This window comes from Rhododendron vialii, chromosome 4a (genome assembly GCF_030253575.1).
Source record: "Rhododendron vialii isolate Sample 1 chromosome 4a, ASM3025357v1".
In the NCBI taxonomy this organism is placed as follows: domain Eukaryota; kingdom Viridiplantae; phylum Streptophyta; class Magnoliopsida; order Ericales; family Ericaceae; genus Rhododendron; species Rhododendron vialii.
Window position 1 is genome coordinate 5,564,564 of NC_080560.1, and position 19,673 is coordinate 5,584,236.

The 19,673-nt window shown below is 37.1% G+C and overlaps 1 protein-coding gene across 1 annotated transcript; it reads right to left on the reverse strand.

Moving 5' to 3' along the window:
* Positions 1-2,843: 2,843 nt before the first annotated feature.
* On the reverse strand, positions 2,844-18,978 carry LOC131322421 (probable leucine-rich repeat receptor-like serine/threonine-protein kinase At3g14840). The gene is made up of 24 exons (XM_058353756.1): positions 18,820-18,978; positions 18,052-18,217; positions 17,079-17,150; positions 13,895-13,963; positions 13,648-13,719; positions 13,481-13,552; positions 12,331-12,402; positions 12,158-12,229; positions 11,993-12,064; positions 11,833-11,904; positions 11,668-11,742; positions 11,261-11,332; positions 10,452-10,520; positions 9,761-9,817; positions 9,648-9,683; positions 9,416-9,462; positions 8,618-9,000; positions 7,486-7,684; positions 6,398-6,544; positions 5,988-6,106; positions 5,675-5,885; positions 5,221-5,458; positions 4,306-4,456; positions 2,844-3,420 (listed from the first exon to the last, which is right to left on the reverse strand). Exons 1-24 carry the CDS (start codon positions 18,920-18,922, stop codon positions 3,031-3,033), a joined length of 3,036 nt encoding a protein of 1,011 aa, XP_058209739.1. The 5' UTR covers positions 18,923-18,978; the 3' UTR covers positions 2,844-3,030.
* Positions 18,979-19,673: the final 695 nt, after the last annotated feature.

The window sequence follows — 19,673 nt, forward strand, 5'->3', positions numbered from 1 at the left end:
ATATATATATATATATATATATATATATATATATATATATATACAGAAATCTTCAGGTAAGGACCTTAAAATAAGGACCTTATATGCGGACCTCCCATTTCTCGCCTTTCCCGATCTGATATCGATGATCCGAGCCGCTCAATGTGATCAGAACGTTATTTTAAGAGTACCCGCGAGAAATTGGCAAAAAAAATGACCGGAAAGGGCTTGATTTGAGCAGTTTTTATTTGAACTGTTAGATAAAAAACAAACAAAAACTGCTCGGATGAAGCCCTTCCCGGTCTTTTTTTTTTGCTGATTTATCGTGGGTACTCTAAAAATCACATTCTAAACACATTGAGCGGCTCAAATCATTAAAATTTGATCGGAAAATGGAGGTCCGCATTTTATTAAAATAAGGTAGTCCATATAAAAAAGAGACTTTTATATATATATATATATATATACACACACACACACACACACACATAGCACACACCACGGATCCAACGAGGGATTCCGCACGGTCTTACCGTGCGGGACTCTCATTTTCCGAACGAATTACGACGATCCAAGTCGCTCAATCTGTTTAGAATGTGATTTTAAGCATACCCATAAGAAATTAGCAAAAAAAATGATCGGAAAGGGCTTAATCGGAACAATTTTTTATTGAACGGTTCAGTAAAAAACTGCTCGGATCAAGCCCTTCCTGATCATTTTTTTTGCTGATTTCTCGCGGATACCCTTAAAAATAAGGGATCCCTACGGCCTTATGGTGCCGGACTCCCCTTTCCCAATTGAATTGCGACGATCCGAGCCGCTCAAAGTGTGCAGAACGTGATTTTAAAGGTACTCTCAAGAAATCAGCAAAAAAGATGATCGGGAAGGGTTTGATCCGAGCAGTTTTTTACTGAACTGTTCAATAAAAAACTGTTCGGATCAAACCCTTTCCGATCATTTTTTTTGCTGATTTGTAAAGGGTACCCTTAAAATCACATTCTGATCACTTTGAACGTCTTGGATTGTAGCAATTCGATCGAAAAAGGGGAATCCCGCACGGTAGCACCGGGCAGGATCCCTCATTGGATCCGGACTCTGTGTGTGTGTGTGTGTGTGTGTGTGTGTGTGTGTGTGTGTATATATATATATATACATTTTCAAATAAAGAAGTCCTTATTTTAGTTCGAATTTCGATGATCCGAGCCGCTCAATGTGTTCAAAACGTGATTTTAAGAGTATCCGCGAGGAATCAGCAAAAAAATTGACTGGGAAGGGCTTCATCCGAGCAGTTTTTATTTGAACCGTTCGATAAAAAACAAACAAAAACTGCTCGGATGAAGTTTTTCCAGTTATTTTTTTTTTTTTGCTGATTTTTCGCAAGTACCCTTGAAATCACGTTCTGAACACATTGAGCGGCTAGGATCATCGAAATTCTATCGGAAAAGAGAGGTCCTCATTTTATTAAGTTAATGTGGTCCTTAGGAAAAGAAGACTATATATATATATATATATATATATATATATATATATATATATATATGCGCACTAGCCAAGGTTAATCCACTCACAAAGGATCAAGTTACTGGCAAAAAATTAAAATTGGTTGGTAAAGAGAATCTTTGCACAATTATTAATGGCAATGAAAATGGAAGTAAATCCTACCTTGGTCCCCTTGTTTTGGTTGGTAAAGAGAGTCTTTGCACAATTATTAATGGCTCAAAGAGTTCTAGACAAAAAAAATTGAACCTAAAACTAAAGATCATATGAAAAGACCCCGTTGCCATCAATCCTCATTATGTGAAGCCAATTTGTTTTTGGACAGTTATATGTATTTCCATGATGGATGTGAGCGGCTAGGTAGCCTAGATGTGTACTGCACATTTGACAAATATTTTGATATATAATTTTTTAGCCTACATTGAGCAGATTTTTAATAAGTCCACTCGGGTTTTTTTTTTTAAATTACTCAACGGTTTGGATCATCCGTACGAGATCCGGAGTGGACTCCGTGTGTCCGTCGATTCCCGATTAGTGTTCTGGCTGTCGGCGGCCTTGGCATTTTCGATACTCCTACCGCTAAAGTACTATCTTGTCCCATTTTGATCAGTACTCATGATATTAACACTTAATTTTCTTTGAAAAGATAGTCTAGATGTGGAGAAATTTTTGGGTGTCGATTGAGTATATCCCATGTGGTACCCGTTCGACACATCCGGACCGTCCAATATACTTTTGGACGGCTCGGATTGAAACCCTCTCTCTCCTCTCATCCAGCACTTTATCTCATTTTTCTCTCCCCAAATCTGAGCCATCCAAAAACGCAATGGACAGCTCGGATGCACTGAGCGGGCACCACGTGTACCCACCCGGCACTGAAATTTTTTCCATATATGTGTAGTTTCCCCGGGTTCATCTTTCATAAATATTCTGGTAGTACTACTTTCAACCGCTGAAGTACCATCATTTCCTATTTTGATTAGTTAATGATATTAACTTCTGAATTTTCTTTGAAAAAAATGTCCCTTCAGGAGGGAAAAATAAGATCATTTTCGTACCATTCCCTCCGTTTCATTTTAAATACTCAGTACTGTTCAATTTTGTTCACCCACTTTTAAAGGTGCGCGAACATTGAACATGATCCCCTTTGATGGGTGGAACAGTTAATCTCTCACAAAATGAGATTTTAATTAACCCTGCGAAAAAAATACAATAATAATCACATGCAATTGGTCATTGGTAACTGTTTGTTTAAATCGAATGATTTTCATTCAGATTCCCGCGACCAAACTTCTAAATTGAAAATTGGGTGATCATGGGGTTGCTTGATAGCCCAATTCAGCACTCAAAATAGAATGTACTCCGTATTAAGTAATAAGTCAATAAGTTTGTTTTATAACCATATTTCATCATACTTAATATTTTAAGGACCTCTTAAAATGCAAATTTAAAAAGTTACAACAATTAAGTAGCCTGGTACCTACTTAAGCAAAAGCCGCGCGATCAAAATGTAAATGGAAGAAAAGAAAAACAATGCCAATATCCACCACCTATCTATCTGTTCAAAATGTCGGAGTCCCAGTTGAGGGGGTAGAGATCACCGCCAGACGTAGAAGCAGCACTGCTGGGTCCATCAGTCGACATACTTTGAATTTGGCCTTCACTTGCATCAGTCCCAAGGCTTCTTTGAAGGTCAATCATCATTCCCTTCAGGTTCATCTGCTCATTGGAGGCGTCCGGATCTGGAACCAATGACGACTCCGGGACAGTTCTGCCTTCGAGCATGCTGACAACTGAAGACATAGCAGGCCTAACAGCTGGTGACACGTTGGCGCACAGAAGAGCTACATTTATCATCACTGTGACCTCTATTTTGTTGAAGTCTGAACCCAACTTAGGATCCACCAGCTCCATCAAATCCCCTTTCTGCTTCAAGACAAGTGCCTACGGAGAAACAATCGTTATGTTAGAACTCAAGTCCCTGATATGCATGGGTTTTGATTTGAAGAAGATTTGTTTTAATGGAGATCGAAGACATGATAGAGGTGACTCTCAATAAAAAGAACGTAGACATTACTGCTACTAAGCACAGACAATATGTGCCTTATCTCTTTCCTTTTTCAATTTTTTTTTTCCTTGACACAACTCAGACGCTCGTGTCATGTGTCTAGATGCAAAATGCTGTTGATTGTATATTTGTACACTCGTAACTGAGTTCTCAACAGTTTCTGTGGTTAGTTGATGAGGTTAGCACGTTAGTCTTCTTTACTGCATTGTGATGTTAATGAGTTGCTCTAGTGTCTTGAATCATGCAGCATAACATTTTTCCTTTTATGTTCAATGAGTTTGATTTTTACTACTTTTGGTGGTTTATGCATGTTCGATTTATTTATATACCTAATACAAGTACAGAAACAAATGTGTAATGTGTGGCAATATTCTTATTCCTGTCCGAACCTCTTCCTTTTTCCTTTTTTTTGAGAAACACCCTGGCTTCTGCCCATATCGGTGTCATGTCACTGTGCTCCCTACCTGCATGTATATGTCCCATGTCCGGGTACGTGCCTCTAAGCATCACTATAACTTTTGTGTTCACATGCCAACTTGTTTAAGAAGTTTTCAAGTTATGTGATTTGATAAGAGGTATATAGCCTTTCTCTCAAAGCAGAGCAGCACAATGTGTAAAGAAGTACATCATGTTCCACCCACTTTGATATTTGTATAAGTCTAATGATAGAATCCAAATTTGTATCATCGTGGTTGATATATCGTCAGAAGATGTTGTAACAAATTAAAAATGCAATATTTGAAAGAGAGTATTCAACATACCCAATCAAGAAGATATAAACCATACTCCTTTGTCTTGTAACTAGTGTTGCTTCTCCCACTGACAATCTCCAATGCGACTATTCCAAAGCTATAAACGTCTGCTTTGTCAGTCAAGTAACCACGCATTGCATACTCAGGTGCCATATATCCGCTGCATGTAAACAATTGTCACATACAAGTTTCCTATTATTGAATTGATTGGTATACATTGTTGCACGTATTTCCTAACAACTTAAGCTTTTGGATGATTGGTGACTTAACGTGGTATAGAGGTCAGTACGTATGGATATTTTGCATCTCCACATGCAAGACGGGGTTGCACGTGAGGGAGGGTGTGCAAATAGTTTGATATACGTTGTTGAGCCCATTTTCTAACAGCTTAAGCTTTTGGGACAATTGGTAACTTAAGATGGCATCAGAGCTCCAGTATGGAAGTTTTGCATCTCCAAGTCACAACAGGGTTGCCCAGGAGGGAGGGTGTGAGAATAGCTTGATATACATTGTTGATCCCATTTCCTAATAGCCTAAGTTTTTGGGACAATTGGTAACTTAACAGCTATACGTACAATATATAGTCCAGTAATGCTATTTATAGGGAACATCATAAACCACAGCTTTATCTTATAAGAGGTTAACCGTGTTCATGGTCAATGCACCCATGAACTATTAAAACTAAAAAGGGCTACCCAGTGCACGAGGCTCCTACTACTACAAGGTTTAGGGAAGGGTTGGATGTACGGAACCTTTCTTGCAAGCGGAGATGCTGTTTCCGAGACTCAAATATGAACTATTATAATTGGAAAAAGAGATGAGAACAAAATATTCACCGGCAACAAAAACTAAAAAGTATGTAAAGAAGGGTGAAGACATAATAACAACAATATATCATGGACTGAATGAAGCATGGGGACTCACTAGGTTCCAGCAATTCTGGTGCTGATGTGGGTATCATCCTCTTCATCAAGTTTGGCCAGACCAAAATCAGAAATCTTTGGGTTAAGATTCTTATCAAGCAGCACATTAGTGGCTTTGATATCTCTGTGGACAATTTTAAGTCTTGATTCTTCATGGAGATAAGCCAAACCTCTAGCTATGCCAATGCAGATCTTGTACCTTGTTGGCCAATCCAATTGCAACGGGCATTCTTCTGGGCCTTTAAATCACCAAATGAACAAGCATATAGACATAAGAGTCAGCTAAAAGCCGGAAATTTAGGGGCAATTTCCATTCCAACTTTTTAAGGGGCCTTAAAAGTTGGATGCCCTGAAATGAACTGACGAAAGGTTATGGAACAAGTATTGCATTCTAAATATGTAAGTGCATGGATGCTGTAATATTGAAAGCAGTTGAATAAAGATTTAGAGTTTACCAAACAAAGCACGTGCAAGACTATTGTTCTCCATGTATTCATATACCAGCAACAATTGATTTCCCTCGATACAACATCCATACAGCTTTACAAGATGAGGGTGTTGCAGAGCAGAAATCATTCCTATTTCATTCACAAACTCTCGATTTCCTTGCTTTGATTTGGAAGAAAGCTGCTTTACAGCAATTACAGTGCCATCTGATAGAAGTCCCTACAGTTCAGGGTTTTTTCACATTAGACAGGATGCATTATGATACTTAGATGTGACGATGAAGCACGGTAGAGTAATCTGTGAGTACGTCCTGTAGGATACCTTGTATACTGGACCAAAACCACCTTCTCCGATCTTATTAGCTTCATCAAAATTATCTGTGGCAGCTTTGATTTGCCTCAAGGTAAATGAACCAGTCTGCAGGTCTAGACCCTTCAGATCTGTTAAAGAAGCCAAGTAAGTTAAGTAGAATTCATATAGGAAAAAATGATCCATAATCCTAATATTTGAGTGCTAGTAAAGTGCTGAATGTTTTGATAAATGAATGATGCTTTGAACAAGAATTATATTTAAACAAGTTGAGATGCGTGAAGACATCCTTGTAAGATTACATACTAGTCAAGGGACAAAAGATTTGAATAAAAACTGAGAAATATCAGATAAGTTAGAAAGATGAAAAATGGACATGGTAAGAAAATTTCTATGTCGTACAATTTTACTGTATCAAATACCTTGATCCATTGTGTCTTTGCGGATTAGAAATCCTCTCCACCAAAGAGTACCAAGAAGCAGGATGATAACAAAGGCTGCTGCAGCCACGATACCAACCACAGCGCCTGCAGATATTCCTTTTGTATGTTCTGGTGGCGGTTTATAATCTGCATGGAAAAGGAAAAAAATGAAAAAATAGATAATATAAGAGGTTTTGACTTTGCACAATGGCAATCGCTATTTGCCGCAAAAAAAGTAAGGTAAGGCTTTCAGATTTCGCCCTACAACCTCTCCCAGACCCTATAGGTGCGGGAGCTCTGTGCATTGGGATGACCGATAATATATACTGTTAAGATGATAAACAGTTTAATTAGCACAAATTTACTACTACTGATAATAAATTTAATTCAAGGAGAAATGAATTACTTCACACATGCACCCTTAACATGTTCCTATGCATTTCAAAAGATGTATGAAACCATTTAGCCATCAATCTATTAACACTAAGTTGCGTTTATCTGTCGTAATGTATACGTCAATAGGCAGGAATGTCTCTTCAAATTAATCATCTGTCTGCTAATGAGATGCCTTGAGAGTTGAAACTAAGGTACCCAAATTAACGCCTAATTTTGAATTGTTCAGTTAAACATTCCATTGAAACAGTATCAGCCAAAGGATAAAACATATCCGTTTCTATAACGAATGTGAAAAGATATCTGCTTGTGTCATGATTAGTTATCTACTTCTACAACATAGCTATGAAAACAAGATCAACAGAAATGCGTTCCATTATGTTCATGGAAATTCATAGTGAAACATAAGTAATCACCAACTGCTGACAATGACGAGTTCATCTCTTAACATCCCAAAGTTTTGGATAGAAGAGAGCAAAAAAGGTCATGAGAACATTTCATACGATATGATGAATAATTCCACATGGTTCCCCATAAGTCCGCCATGAAAAAAGACATACTTTTCCTTAACTCATCTCCTTAACGTCAACAACTGAGTAGCACATCTAAAAACTGTGAATACATTTTCTGTCCCAAACATAATCCCAAGAAATCACAAAGAAACTTGAAGTCCAAAAGAGTTCTATTCAGCTTACCAGGGTTGTGCACAGAAATAGCTGAAATGAGAGGACCATAAACTCCTCTAGCGGGCAGACCAGTTGTCCCTTTTCCGGCCCAATAGAAGCGGATCTCCAGTGTACCATCAGTCACATTTGCAGTATACTTTTTTATGACTTCCTTACCAATGCCTCCTGCTTCATCTTCAATGTTAAAATCCTTCTGCACCATATTTCCCTACAACAATTTTCTTATGAGGTCGTATGTTGTTTTGTTAAGTTTTCTTGATTATTAAAAAGTATTGAGTTCTAGATCTGGCAAAAGCGAAAGACCCCCTAACATAATTCGAATGGACGCTGACCGCTAAGCCCACTCTAGCCTCGGAGGGCGGGCATCCATGGGAGCCGAGAGGTGAAATACTCCCTCTGTCCCTCATTTTTAGTCCTCTATTTCATTTTGGAATGTCCCAAAACATTATTCCTCCTTACCAAGGCACAAAAAACTTTATTGATCTATTTCCAAAACTATCCTTCATAAGTAATGATAAAAGTGTTAACAAATGAGAATAACAGGGATGAACTCAATGCCACAAAATTTAAACTCAATTACATTAATCGCATGCTCCCTCAAAAAGTTGCATCTCACAAAAGGGACTAGCAGAATAGGACAGAGGGAGTACTAGATTGCATGCAAATTTAATCCGCTCCTAAAAATCAACAAAATTAGAAAGAACCTTTTGGATTCCTGAAGCATGATTCAGCTTTGATTTGCTGCTTCACTAAATAAGTCAGGGGCCTGGGAGGTAGCAGGGAAGTACCCCCAAAACCTAGACAGGGACATTACTGTAATTGGTGATATAAAACCCTAGGATATATTATGTACTCTACGCAGCCAATGTAACTAGTACATTCATTCATTCGATAAATAGTGAAAACTTGTGAGCTGTGGATGTACCAAATTTCCCCATGGGAGAACCACGTAAAATTTTTGTATAATACTTTTCTGTTTGTGTTCTTTGCTTGATTAATTATTCATGCGATGTTGTGTGTGCACGCGCAGGCGCGTGTGTTAGGTCGATTCCACGACAGAACCCACTCACTTAATGGTACCTATTCTGCAACAATAAACCACGAAAATGAGGAAGAAAAAAAAACAGAAAATGAAACTTACCTGAATGTATATGTGAAATATACGTCTTCCAAGGCTGCTATAGTTTTTGCCATCATTAAACATAATTTCAGCAAAGTGAAGGTTTATAGTGTATTTTCCATTTACGAGGCAGAACCCATAATACGTCAGTGATATGGGCGAAATCCGTGCATCCGTGTACAACTCCAAATTTTTCACAGAAAGTCGGCTAGCTAAACTTGTCCAAATAAAAGAATCTCGGTAGCGATCATCATCCAAGAAGTTGCCAGTGCTACTAAACGCCCAGTTGGTTCTACTTTTGTAGAACTTTGAAGCCCCAGCTGGATCTTCATCATCTTCATATGTCATATTTCCACCAAGAGATACTTCTTTACCACCACAATTTATGTAAAATGAAGACCAATCTGATAAAACATAACACGATCATGTCTACCATTTAATAAACAGCACAGAACTTTCTAAAGAGTCAAATTATCCGACAATGATATAGCAAGATCGTAGCAATGTATAAATGTAGTATAATTGTATTTAAGATATTTCTAGAAATTTAGCTTCTACAATAGTAATGTTTGGTTGCACGATTTGTATGTTTCAATCAAGGTCTGCATTTCAGATACATAAATAGGAAACGAAAAAGAGTGTCGAACATACTATTTTTAGAATTTGTCATGTCCCCATATTCATGTCAAGTTGGGTGCATGTCCCATGTCCACCCCTATGCTACTTACATCTTTCTTTATAGTACAAATGACAGCATGAATTACCAAGAGCGATGACATCAAAATAGCAGTCAACAGAATAAAAATATTTTTAACTTACTTCGTTCGCAGCGAAAGCTTCTCAAGCTCAAGCAGGAGACATTTCCACTGGAAAAACAATATGAGATCTTGAATTATTCAGCATTATACCTTATAGTGCAAGGAGAGATGCAAACAACAGGAAATAAACTGTAGTTATAATACTTAGTACTTACCCACCAAAAAAATTGTAGCGACAATGAAACAGATTAGGCAAGTAACAGAAATACCATGATCAAGGTTTAGGAACTTACGAGAAATTACCCTTTGAAGAGCTTCCAAACAAGTTCCTGTAGTGAAATGGAGAAAGTGAAGACCTCATAGAATATTTTTGTTGCATTACAATGACTGAGTCATAAGATCTTACGTATCCCCCTGTTGGCAAACTTGGGACCCCAAGCTAAAGTTGTTATATGAAAGATCACTGCATGAAGAATTCACACCGTGATTTACCCATTAGTTGAATGTCACAAAAGATAGGAATACGTTCATGCATTTCAGCAGCTAACATAATTGGAACGAAAGTAATAGCTTGGCCTTCTAATCAAGTAATTTTGTTCTGAGTATTTCCTCGATCGCCAACAATATCAGCCTTCATGGTAGAAAAATATAAAACATAAAAGTGTTGACTTCCCATTCAATTTATCTAGTGTACTGGAATTGTAACCCAGCTATGTAATTTAATCACTCAAAATCTTAAGGGTCGTATTGTTGTATATCTATCAATGCCTTCTAAGATTTTGATTCCAATTTCAGTTTCTGCTATAGTTAATTATGCAAATGAGAACAGCTGTCCAAAAATGCATTTGAGATCTTCTCAAGAGAACTAAAGCTTAATTAGAAACTAGGAATGCATTCTTTCATAGAATTACCAAGACCATGAGGTATTAAGAATCTACATCTTCAGACACTAAATGGTTTATGGATAAAAAAAATGTGCTTCACACCCACCAGAAAGGCCAAATGCAAAGCAAACTCATAATTCACAGTGTGACAGCAGGAGAACTGAATACTGCATGACATAGACAGGATAAAAGTTGTTAAGGAAGCTAACTTACATGTTTTTTGAAGTACTTTGCAGCATCCAACCAGGCACAGGTCCACTTAGCAAGTTCCCAGTTAAATAACTACGACGACGAAAAACAGTCTCACTGATTCACTCTGGCTATGTGCTTTTTCACGTACAAGAGCACAAGTATTTTATGGCAAAAAATAAATCAATAATCAAACAATTATCTATATTAACAATGCAAGCGTTTCGAAATGGAACACTTGATACATGCATTTTGACATACTATCTCGCTGAATTTGGCTCCAAGTTTGGCATTGCAAGCCCGAATCCTACTTTTGGCCATGGATACTAAACTTAAAAACATATTAAGCATGATCAATTGATAAGACAGTGGAGAATCGTCAATAGTTGAAAACTAACTTCTTCTTGATCAAATACGGAATCCATTGTTCCCTTGAAATTATCTGCCATAAAACAAGTGTCCTCCTCATTGAAGGCAATATAAAATAAATCAAATTTAGCCTCAAAAGTGACTCTCTTTTTGTTGTACATGCAAAATGGGAGAGTCCCTTTCTTTTCTTCTCTACTGCAAACAGAAGTTAGTATTATGAGATTCTAGCTCTTCAGAAGGCTCACAAAGCGCCTAATTATCTACTTCTTGATTCTCTTGTTATAGGTGTTGACTAGTTGGATAAATAAGGGTGCATGATTACTTTGGGCCGCTGTCCAGTTCTCTAATTCAATTTGCTACAAGGATAAATTAAATTATACGATCATTTTCAAATGGTACCAGTTGGCCAGTAAAATAAAGAATACCAGAAAGTCAGAAACTATATAAGATTTTCGTATCCATACATCTTCTGTATTGATGACAGGCTAATAAAATTGCTCGGAATCTCCCCACTTAGTCTGTTAAAGCTCAGGTCTCTGCAAGAAAAATAACAAAAAGATAATAATCAAAATGATTTCAATTCTATCAAAGTTGGCATATATTTCAAACTCTTCCAAGCTCCAAATGTGAAGTGCATGTAGTCATCTTCAACGACAGTTGCATGACACTTGCGTCCATTGTTACACTTGGTAGTTTATAACAGTATTGTGCACAAATGAGTGGGATGAACTATCTATCAATAGCCTATTATGACTTCTGAGATATTCGAAGACACAAAGAATTCTCTGCAACACTATGGGGCAAAGGGCCTTTAAAGAGATGTTACCAGTTATATGAAATAAAAAAGTGGAAAAGGGATATATTTACTAACAATAGTTTTTCCAAGTTTGTCATAGTTCCAAGGTATTGAGGTAACGGTCCAATAATATTGCAACTCCTCAAAATCCTGCAACACAATCAAATCATACCACTTCAAATCAGCAACAAACTGGTACTATATCCTTTAAAGAGGGTTCCAAAGAAGGAATCAACTTACAGTGTCTTCAGGCTTGTCAAATTATCAAGGCGGGGAAAAGATGCTTGGGAACCATTTAAATCACTGATTCTCCTGCATTTATATAAGAAAATACGATTAACCATACAATATTGTGGCATGCATAAAGGCTATGGGATTAGAAGGCCCTACTTTCACTCACAAGTCAGATAATTTTGTCAAAAGACCAATGCCAAGAGGAATTGGTCCATCCAAACCACTAGCCTGAATCACTCTGCATACATCAAGATTGAAACATAAATGTGGTCAAGGAAATACTCTAAAGCTAAACAACCATTGAATAAATCAAAACAGGTCAAATACTCACAATTTGGTGAGATTTACCCAATTTTGGATGAAATCTGGTATCTTTCCAGTAAAGTGGTTATCACCGATCCGACTGCATTATACTAAGGAATTAATTGATAGTTCAAAGGAACTTCAAAAGCAGTACCTAATTTAAGAATTCCAAAATTGTGAATTGAAAGAAAATAAACTTACAAGTCCTTCAAAGTGGTCAGCCTTGCGAGTGTATCCGGAAGCTCCCCGGTAAAATTGTTTGAAGTCAAATGCCTTCAACAATAAAATGTAGCCAACTAGTGATGAATTGTTCTTAAAAATCTAGCGCCAATGTACATTTTCTCGACTAGCCTATGTTACATGGAATCTTCTAAATCAAAGTAATTACCCATGTCAGTCAAACTTTGGTAAGGTGTGAGATCCAACACTAGATTAGATCACGATAATTCCATCCTCTAATTTCATGACACTTTTTGAAATAGGAATTGCATGTTTTTTTCTTTATCCCATTAGATTTTAAGTAAATTTCTGAAAAACTCTCGATATATAGACTAAGAGAATCATGTGCTATACTTATAAACACTCCATTTGTCCCATACTGTTTGTCCATTTTCGACAGTGAAAATTTGAAAAAAAAATTAGAAGGAATCAACAAGTTAATGTAGTTCGGTGAGAAAAAAAACGAAAAACGTACTCACACAAGCACACTATTTGCTGATCTGATTGAAGACATGAATATTGAAAATGGACAACAAACAAACATGGTACAGAGGTGTTAACTATGGAATACCTGTTTCTGTCCATACTAAAATCTTATGGAGACATATCACAATATCCTAAGACTTAAGTTTTAAAGGTCTGACGCTTGGACACGCATTCACACTGATACAATATAGAACAGCTAAAAGCTAAATTCATTAGAGGAAGGTGGATATGGCAAGAAATGTCAAAAGTTTTTTCGTGCTTGAGATCACAAGAATTGGCCATCCCTGGTGGCATAAAGTTGCACTTCGCCACTTGGGCCACCCATTGGGTCGTCCCTCCACTGTCCACACTATCAATATACAATTTGAGCAAGTCTACTAACACAACAATGTGTACGACATGCAAATGTGGCATTGCATCATTGGTGATTGCATCATGCAGTTGCACGTCAGCACGTTGTATGACTGTCGTACCCATTGGTGCATTCGTAGACTTTCTCATACAATGCTCTTCGAATTCCGACAAGATGTTCTTTCTGCGATACCCACTACTGAAAATGTTAACCTAATCAGCTAAAGCCAACATTTGTAAATAAATAAATATATATATATATATATATAAAAACCAAAGCCAACATAGGTCTTACAGTTTCTCCAAGAGAGGAAGCCTCCCAAGCTCTGCAGGAATGGGTCCTGACAACTGATTGAACTCCACGGTTCTACAAAATTCAAAATTCATACTCTAAGCAACAAAATCAATCAATATTTCCACATCAATAATCATGAATTGAAATGGGTAAACAGATTATTTTACAGAGTTGCAAGCGTGCTGATGTTTCCAAACTCTATTGGGATTGGACCCGTTAATCGGTTTCCAAGGAGGGAGCTGCATTTTGACAAATAAGGAACCAAGAACAAGAAAATCCTCAGGATACGATACATAAACATGTAAGTATTCGCATATATATATATATATATATATATATATATATATATAGAGAGAGAGAGAGAGAGAGAGAGAGAGAGAGAGAGAAAGAGAGAGAAAAAACTGGTGTACATACATGTTGACAAGTTTCAGGGAACCCCATTCTGGAGGGATTGAACCGCTGAGGTAGTTGCGAGTGAGATCACTGTGGGAATAATAGTGCAAATGCTTGTCAAATAGTACAGTAAAAGTTTTTGATGGATTTAGTAAAATAGAGGAAACGAGGGCAAAGAATTAGCCAAAATTATACTCTCTTTTTTGTCAAAATGCAATATGGAAACGAGGGCAATGAATAAATTTTAGGAATATGGATTTTTTTTTCACGGAATATGGTTCTTGTTTGATAATAAATCTCACTTAGTTAGTTCTATAATACAATATTTAGTCCGCGTGTCGTGGGCGTGATTTAGTTCGGGTGACTTGAGATGATTTAGTCCGGGAACATCCCATCAACTCCTCATCCCCGGATTACTTCATCCCCTTCATTATACTGCATCCAATCGGGGGCGGTAATTAGATAATCTAATTTCGTCATGTCAAGGCAGTAATGAAAATTCCTGATTACATGTCAAAGGTAGTAATGAAAATTCCTGATTACATCAACCTGTTTGGCTGGGGATTTGCCCCCTGATTTGCGACGCGGCCGGAGATGTAATCCGGCTTCTCTTCTTCTACGGTCTTTGGAAGCAAAAAAACTCTCCCCAATTTCGCCCCTGATTTGGGGACTTCGGAGATGAAATCCACCCGCGGCCGGATATGCTAACGATAGGGGTACCCCTGTCGTTGGTTATACGGGTCTGTGGGGAAGACAATATTGCCCTTGCTTCTCCTCTTCCTCACGTGTTTTGCTCCATTTTTCTGTCATCCCACAACCGAGAAGAAGAGAGAAAAGAGAGCAGGAGGTCGCCAAATAATTTCTGGTGACTCCACTGCGGCGGTGGAGGGAGGAGGCTGGAGGCAGTGCTGGAGGCTAGAGGCGGTGGTGGTCCGGCGGAAAACCCCAATCTCTTCTATTTGTCTGAGAATGGGTTTATCAGTGGTGTGATTTGTGTGGGGAAGAAAAAATGGGTTTTTCTGTTTTCTCTCCCCTAATTTCAGGCGGTGGTGAATTTGTGCAGATGATGGGTGGGGTGGGAGAGCAGTAATGCTACCCACACAGATTTTGTGCAAAGATTTTTTGTGGGCCCACTACGGGTCCCACACAAATAATTCGAGCCGTTCATTAAATGTAAAACATTTTTTCAAGGGCCTCCGCAAAAAATCAGCTCAATTCGATATCTATAAATGTTTAATTCAATCATTTAACTTTTCAACCCGTAGTGGGCCCCACAAAAAATTTGTGCAAAAAATCTATATGTGTAGCATTACTGGTGGGAGAGAGAGTAGGTTTGGGCCGTTTGGCGTGCTACTGGTACAGACCAAAAATCTGTACCAGTGGATACATACCCCTTATTGGACCCATTTTGGGTACAGAAAGCCTATTGACACAGACTTGATATAGGTACCGACGGCCGGGGAGGGATTTCGTTCCGCCGGGCCCTCTCCGGCCACCGGACGGCCGATCCGAGCCGTCCAAAAATTATAGGAAAAAAAACCGAGGGGCCTTACGCGGGAATCAACGGCATCCGAGATGTATAGGGTGCTTGATCCGAGCACCCCTTTTTCGTGTATATACACAAAAAAGGGGTGCTCGGATCAAGCACTCTACACACCTCGGATGCCGTTGATTCTCACGTTGAGCCCCTCGGTTTTTTTTTTTAGAATTTTTGGACGGCTCGAATCGGTCGTCCGGTGGCAGGAGGCTGCCCGGCGCGGCCAGTCGGTATGAAATCCCTCCCGACCGGTCGGTACTTGTAGCACAACTCGACTTTTCATACACATATCATGCACAGATTATTATGTGGGGTCCATTATGGGTCCCACACAAATGATCCGAACCGCTCATTAAATATAAAATATTTTTTCAAGGGTCTCTACAAAAAATTAACTCAATCTGATACCTATAGGCTCTCGATCCAATAATTTAACTTTTCATTATTCTGAAATCTGAATGAAAAGTTAGATAATTGGATCGAGCTTCTATATGTATCGGATTGAGTTGATTTTTTTTGAGTGGACACTCGAAAAATATTTTACATTTAATGAACGGCTCGGATTGTTTATGTGGGACCCGTAGTGGGTCCCACATTAAAATCTGTGCACAGAAATCTGTGTGGATAGCACAGCTCTTTTGGGTATAAAAAAAATGATCGAAGTCACTCATTTTGTTTAAAATAATTTGTTTATGGTCCCTACAAAAAATAAATTTAATCCGGTATCGGCAAGAGTATTTACGAAACATCCAAACTTTGCTCTAAAATGCAATAGAGCAAAGTTTGAATGTTTCGTAAATACTCTTATCGATACCGGATTAAACTTATTTTTTGTAGGAACCATAAACAAAGTATTTTAAACAAAACGAGCGACTCTGATCATTTTTTTAAGACCCAAAATAGGCCTAAAAAAGGGTTTGTACCCACTGATACAGATTTTTTGTCTGTAACAGTAGACTTTCTGCTTAAAATTGGGGGCAATTCTGTGTCTGAGAATGGTACAGATTTTTGGTCTGTAACAGTAGACTTTCTGCTTAAAATTGGGGGCAATTCTGTGTCTGAGAATGGGTTCCGTTTGTGCCTAGTGGAGTAGTGGGTGAGTGTGAGAATTTGGTTTTGTTTGGTTGAGAGTTTAATTTAGTTTGGTTTTAGTAGTGGGTTGAGAGAGAAATAGAATAATGATTGAAAATATGGGTAATGATTGGAGAGAGATGAGAAAGTAATAATTGAAAAAATAGGATAATAATTGGAGAAAGAAATAAGGTAATAATTGAAAACAAAACTAAAACTAAAACTAAAAATGAAATGTTAACTGAACAAAGTTGTTTGGCTTAAAATTGGGGGCAATTAATTTAAAATTTTATCTTCTCATATTCACCTTTAATATTCTCTTTTTAAAAAATCATCCAGATACTAGATTATAAATTCACTCTTCTTACATATCACCTCTCATTTCATATATACATTCAAATCCACCATCTTTTATATCCACTCAAAATCAAATCCTCCATCCAAACGGAAAGAGAGGTAAGTGCATTTTAAAGAGACAATCACGGAAAGGGAGGTTAGTGTACTCTCTTACGAAAAACCATATAATACCGGTTGTATTTAAGATAAATTAATTTAGATCGTACAATTTATTATGGGTATGACGTATGGGTTACTTACATATCTTGAAGGTGAGTGAGCCTCGCCAACTCTGATGAGAGCGCGCCCGGAAGATCCTGTGATTTCAGTGCTCTGCATTTCACCAAGATTTGAATGTGGGTGATTATTGAGTAGGTAATAGCCTAACCTTAGTTTTAGTTTTAGTTTTTGAAGAATATATTACTGGTAGAAATTTCCATAGAATATAACAGTGTCATCGGTAGGACTGATAAACGAATTGAGTAATTTGGGGTTGCGTTTGTTTTCCCTCATTAAAAACTCGTTGAAGATTAATTTGTTACATAAATAAACCAAACTTACCTTTCTTTAAAAAAAAACACACTTGTTTTAGCTTTCGATGAGGCTAGTATTTGCCTTGTTTGGCTCATGATTTATAGAAGAATCAAATTTCTCAAGATCAATTCGTGATCTAATAGCTTAAAACTCATTTGAAATGAAATTCTATAAAACTCGTTAAGTTTCCTATGCTTTTTAGTTTTTGTGGGTTCAACCGGCCTAAAAAATTATAGGAATCGCTCATTTTATAAAAGTAGCTCAAAAGATCACTCATTCCAAAAACAAGTTTGATCGAAACTCATTTGCTACATGAACAAATCACTTTTTTTGCAAGAACAAATGTGTTGTCGGAGTTTCAAGCCAAACTTGTGACCTTTTTTTTTCTTGCAAAAATGTCAAAAAACGATATCCAATTGAGTTGAGATTCTCTCATGTAACGAGTTCATATTTGTGACAAGAGAAATAGAAAAACTTTGATCATCTATTTCTCTTCAAACAAATATAATTCGACCAAATTTACCAATTCTTGATGTTCTATACTTTTTTTATAGCTGATAAATACATCGAGACCAATTAGATGAATGATCTGCATAACGAAGTAAAATAAGACCGATGAGTCATCAAGATCTTTGTCTCGAGAATACTAGACTGGATCCACTCCAGTCCAAGAAAAAGAGTATGAGAGAGAGAGAGAGACATGCGAGTAATGTGGCAGACGGTGTCATTGCAAGGGGTACAGGTGACCGAATCCTCAAAACCATCTAGGTTGGGGTTATTGGTGGAAAAAGTACAGGGATCAGCACCCACACTGAAATCCCAATCAGTCTTCCCCAATGTCTTCCCAATTTCCTTCAATGCTTCCACTGTCAAAAATTGAGTTCAAAAAAACCCACAATTTATTGTTGGTTGAAAATTTCCAGAATTGACAATTTGCAAACAAAATAGCACCACTCTGTAATACAAATTACTACTAAATATCGGATATATATTATTTTCCTATCTTATTCATTTCAATGGGTTTTTTTCCCTAGACAAATAATCTCATTTCCAGAAAATCATGAAAAAATACGTTTCAAGAATCATCAACCAAACAAGTTTCTTTCTATTTTTTTTTTTGATAAAAAAATGGGTAAATAAATCTGGAAAACAGAGTGTAACAAAACAACGGAAAACTTTTCTTGTTTTGTTTAATTTACTTGGGTTATGAGGTTAAGAAGAGAATTAAAGATATTTCCCGACAAAATCTAGTTTGAAACTAGCAAAAGCCACACCAAAGAAAAGAAAGAAAAAAAGAAATGGAATCTAAAACAGAGGAAAATTATGGGAAAAGTACAACAATTTCCCCCTATTTCATGTGCAAAGGGAAAAAAAACGAAAAGGATATGGAAAACAAACAAGAAAAACAAGACTTATTAAATTTTTAATCTCTCTCATGAATAAATGAAATTATGTTTGAATTGAATACCTTCTTCAGGGGGAAGACGAGTGGCTGCAGAGGCAAAAGTTGGGAAGGAAATGAATAATATTCCAATGGCTAATGAAGCAAAATTTCGTGGGAATATCCTCATGATATGTTCCTTCAGAGAGGAATGAGCGCTTCAGTACTGATCTTGTAAAGTATATATATGTGTATATATATATATGACTGTAAAGACTATGTAGTCCTATTCTTTAATACTGTCAGGTGATTAGGACTTTAGGAGAGAGAGAGAGAGAGAGAGATATTTGAAAATGAAACTTGCGTTAAGAGCCCGTTCCAGAAACCTTCTTATTTTATAAATATTTATTTTGGTGCTTTATTCCACAAAATCCAAATAAGCAGTTTATTTTCACATTTTTAAATTTAAAAATAATGTAAATGAAAAATAATTTTTCAATTTTTTTTGCACCTTAGTAAAAATCTTAATGAGATCTATCAAACAAGATCCATAGTGATAGGAAAATTATTTGCGTAATCACATTATTTTTGAGCTTAAAATTACCTTTTTAAAAAATAAGTACTTATTCACCATTTTGTGAAACACACCTTATTATTAGACAAAAAATAAGTTCTTATTTCGGTTCTGGAATGGGCTCTAATTCCTCTACACACAACAAGAGGTACATTTCAAGGACATTTTGGCTCCTTAGTTTTGGGTCTTAAAACCCGACCCCAATTTCTGCACTCGATTTTCGATAAATTTTCTTTTTCTATCTCTCTTCACTGAATTACTCTGATAATTTCTCTCAAACTCCAAACTGAACAAATTATTCAATGTAGCATAGCTAGATTCCATGATTTTTAGAGTAATTATTCGAGTGTAGATCCCGACAAATGAC

Bases quoted from the DNA above. Each gene is read 5' to 3' on its own strand.
- LOC131322421 (XM_058353756.1), bottom strand. From the start codon at position 18,922: ATGAGGATATTCCCACGAAATTTTGCTTCATTAGCCATTGGAATATTA. The intron at 12,403-13,480 runs GTAAGACCTATG...TTATTGTTGAAG, and splicing joins CTTCCTCTCTTGGAGAAACT to GCATTTGACTTCAAACAATT. The intron at 6,545-7,485 runs GTAAGCTGAATA...TTTTCCATGCAG, and splicing joins TATTTCTGTGCACAACCCTG to ATTATAAACCGCCACCAGAA.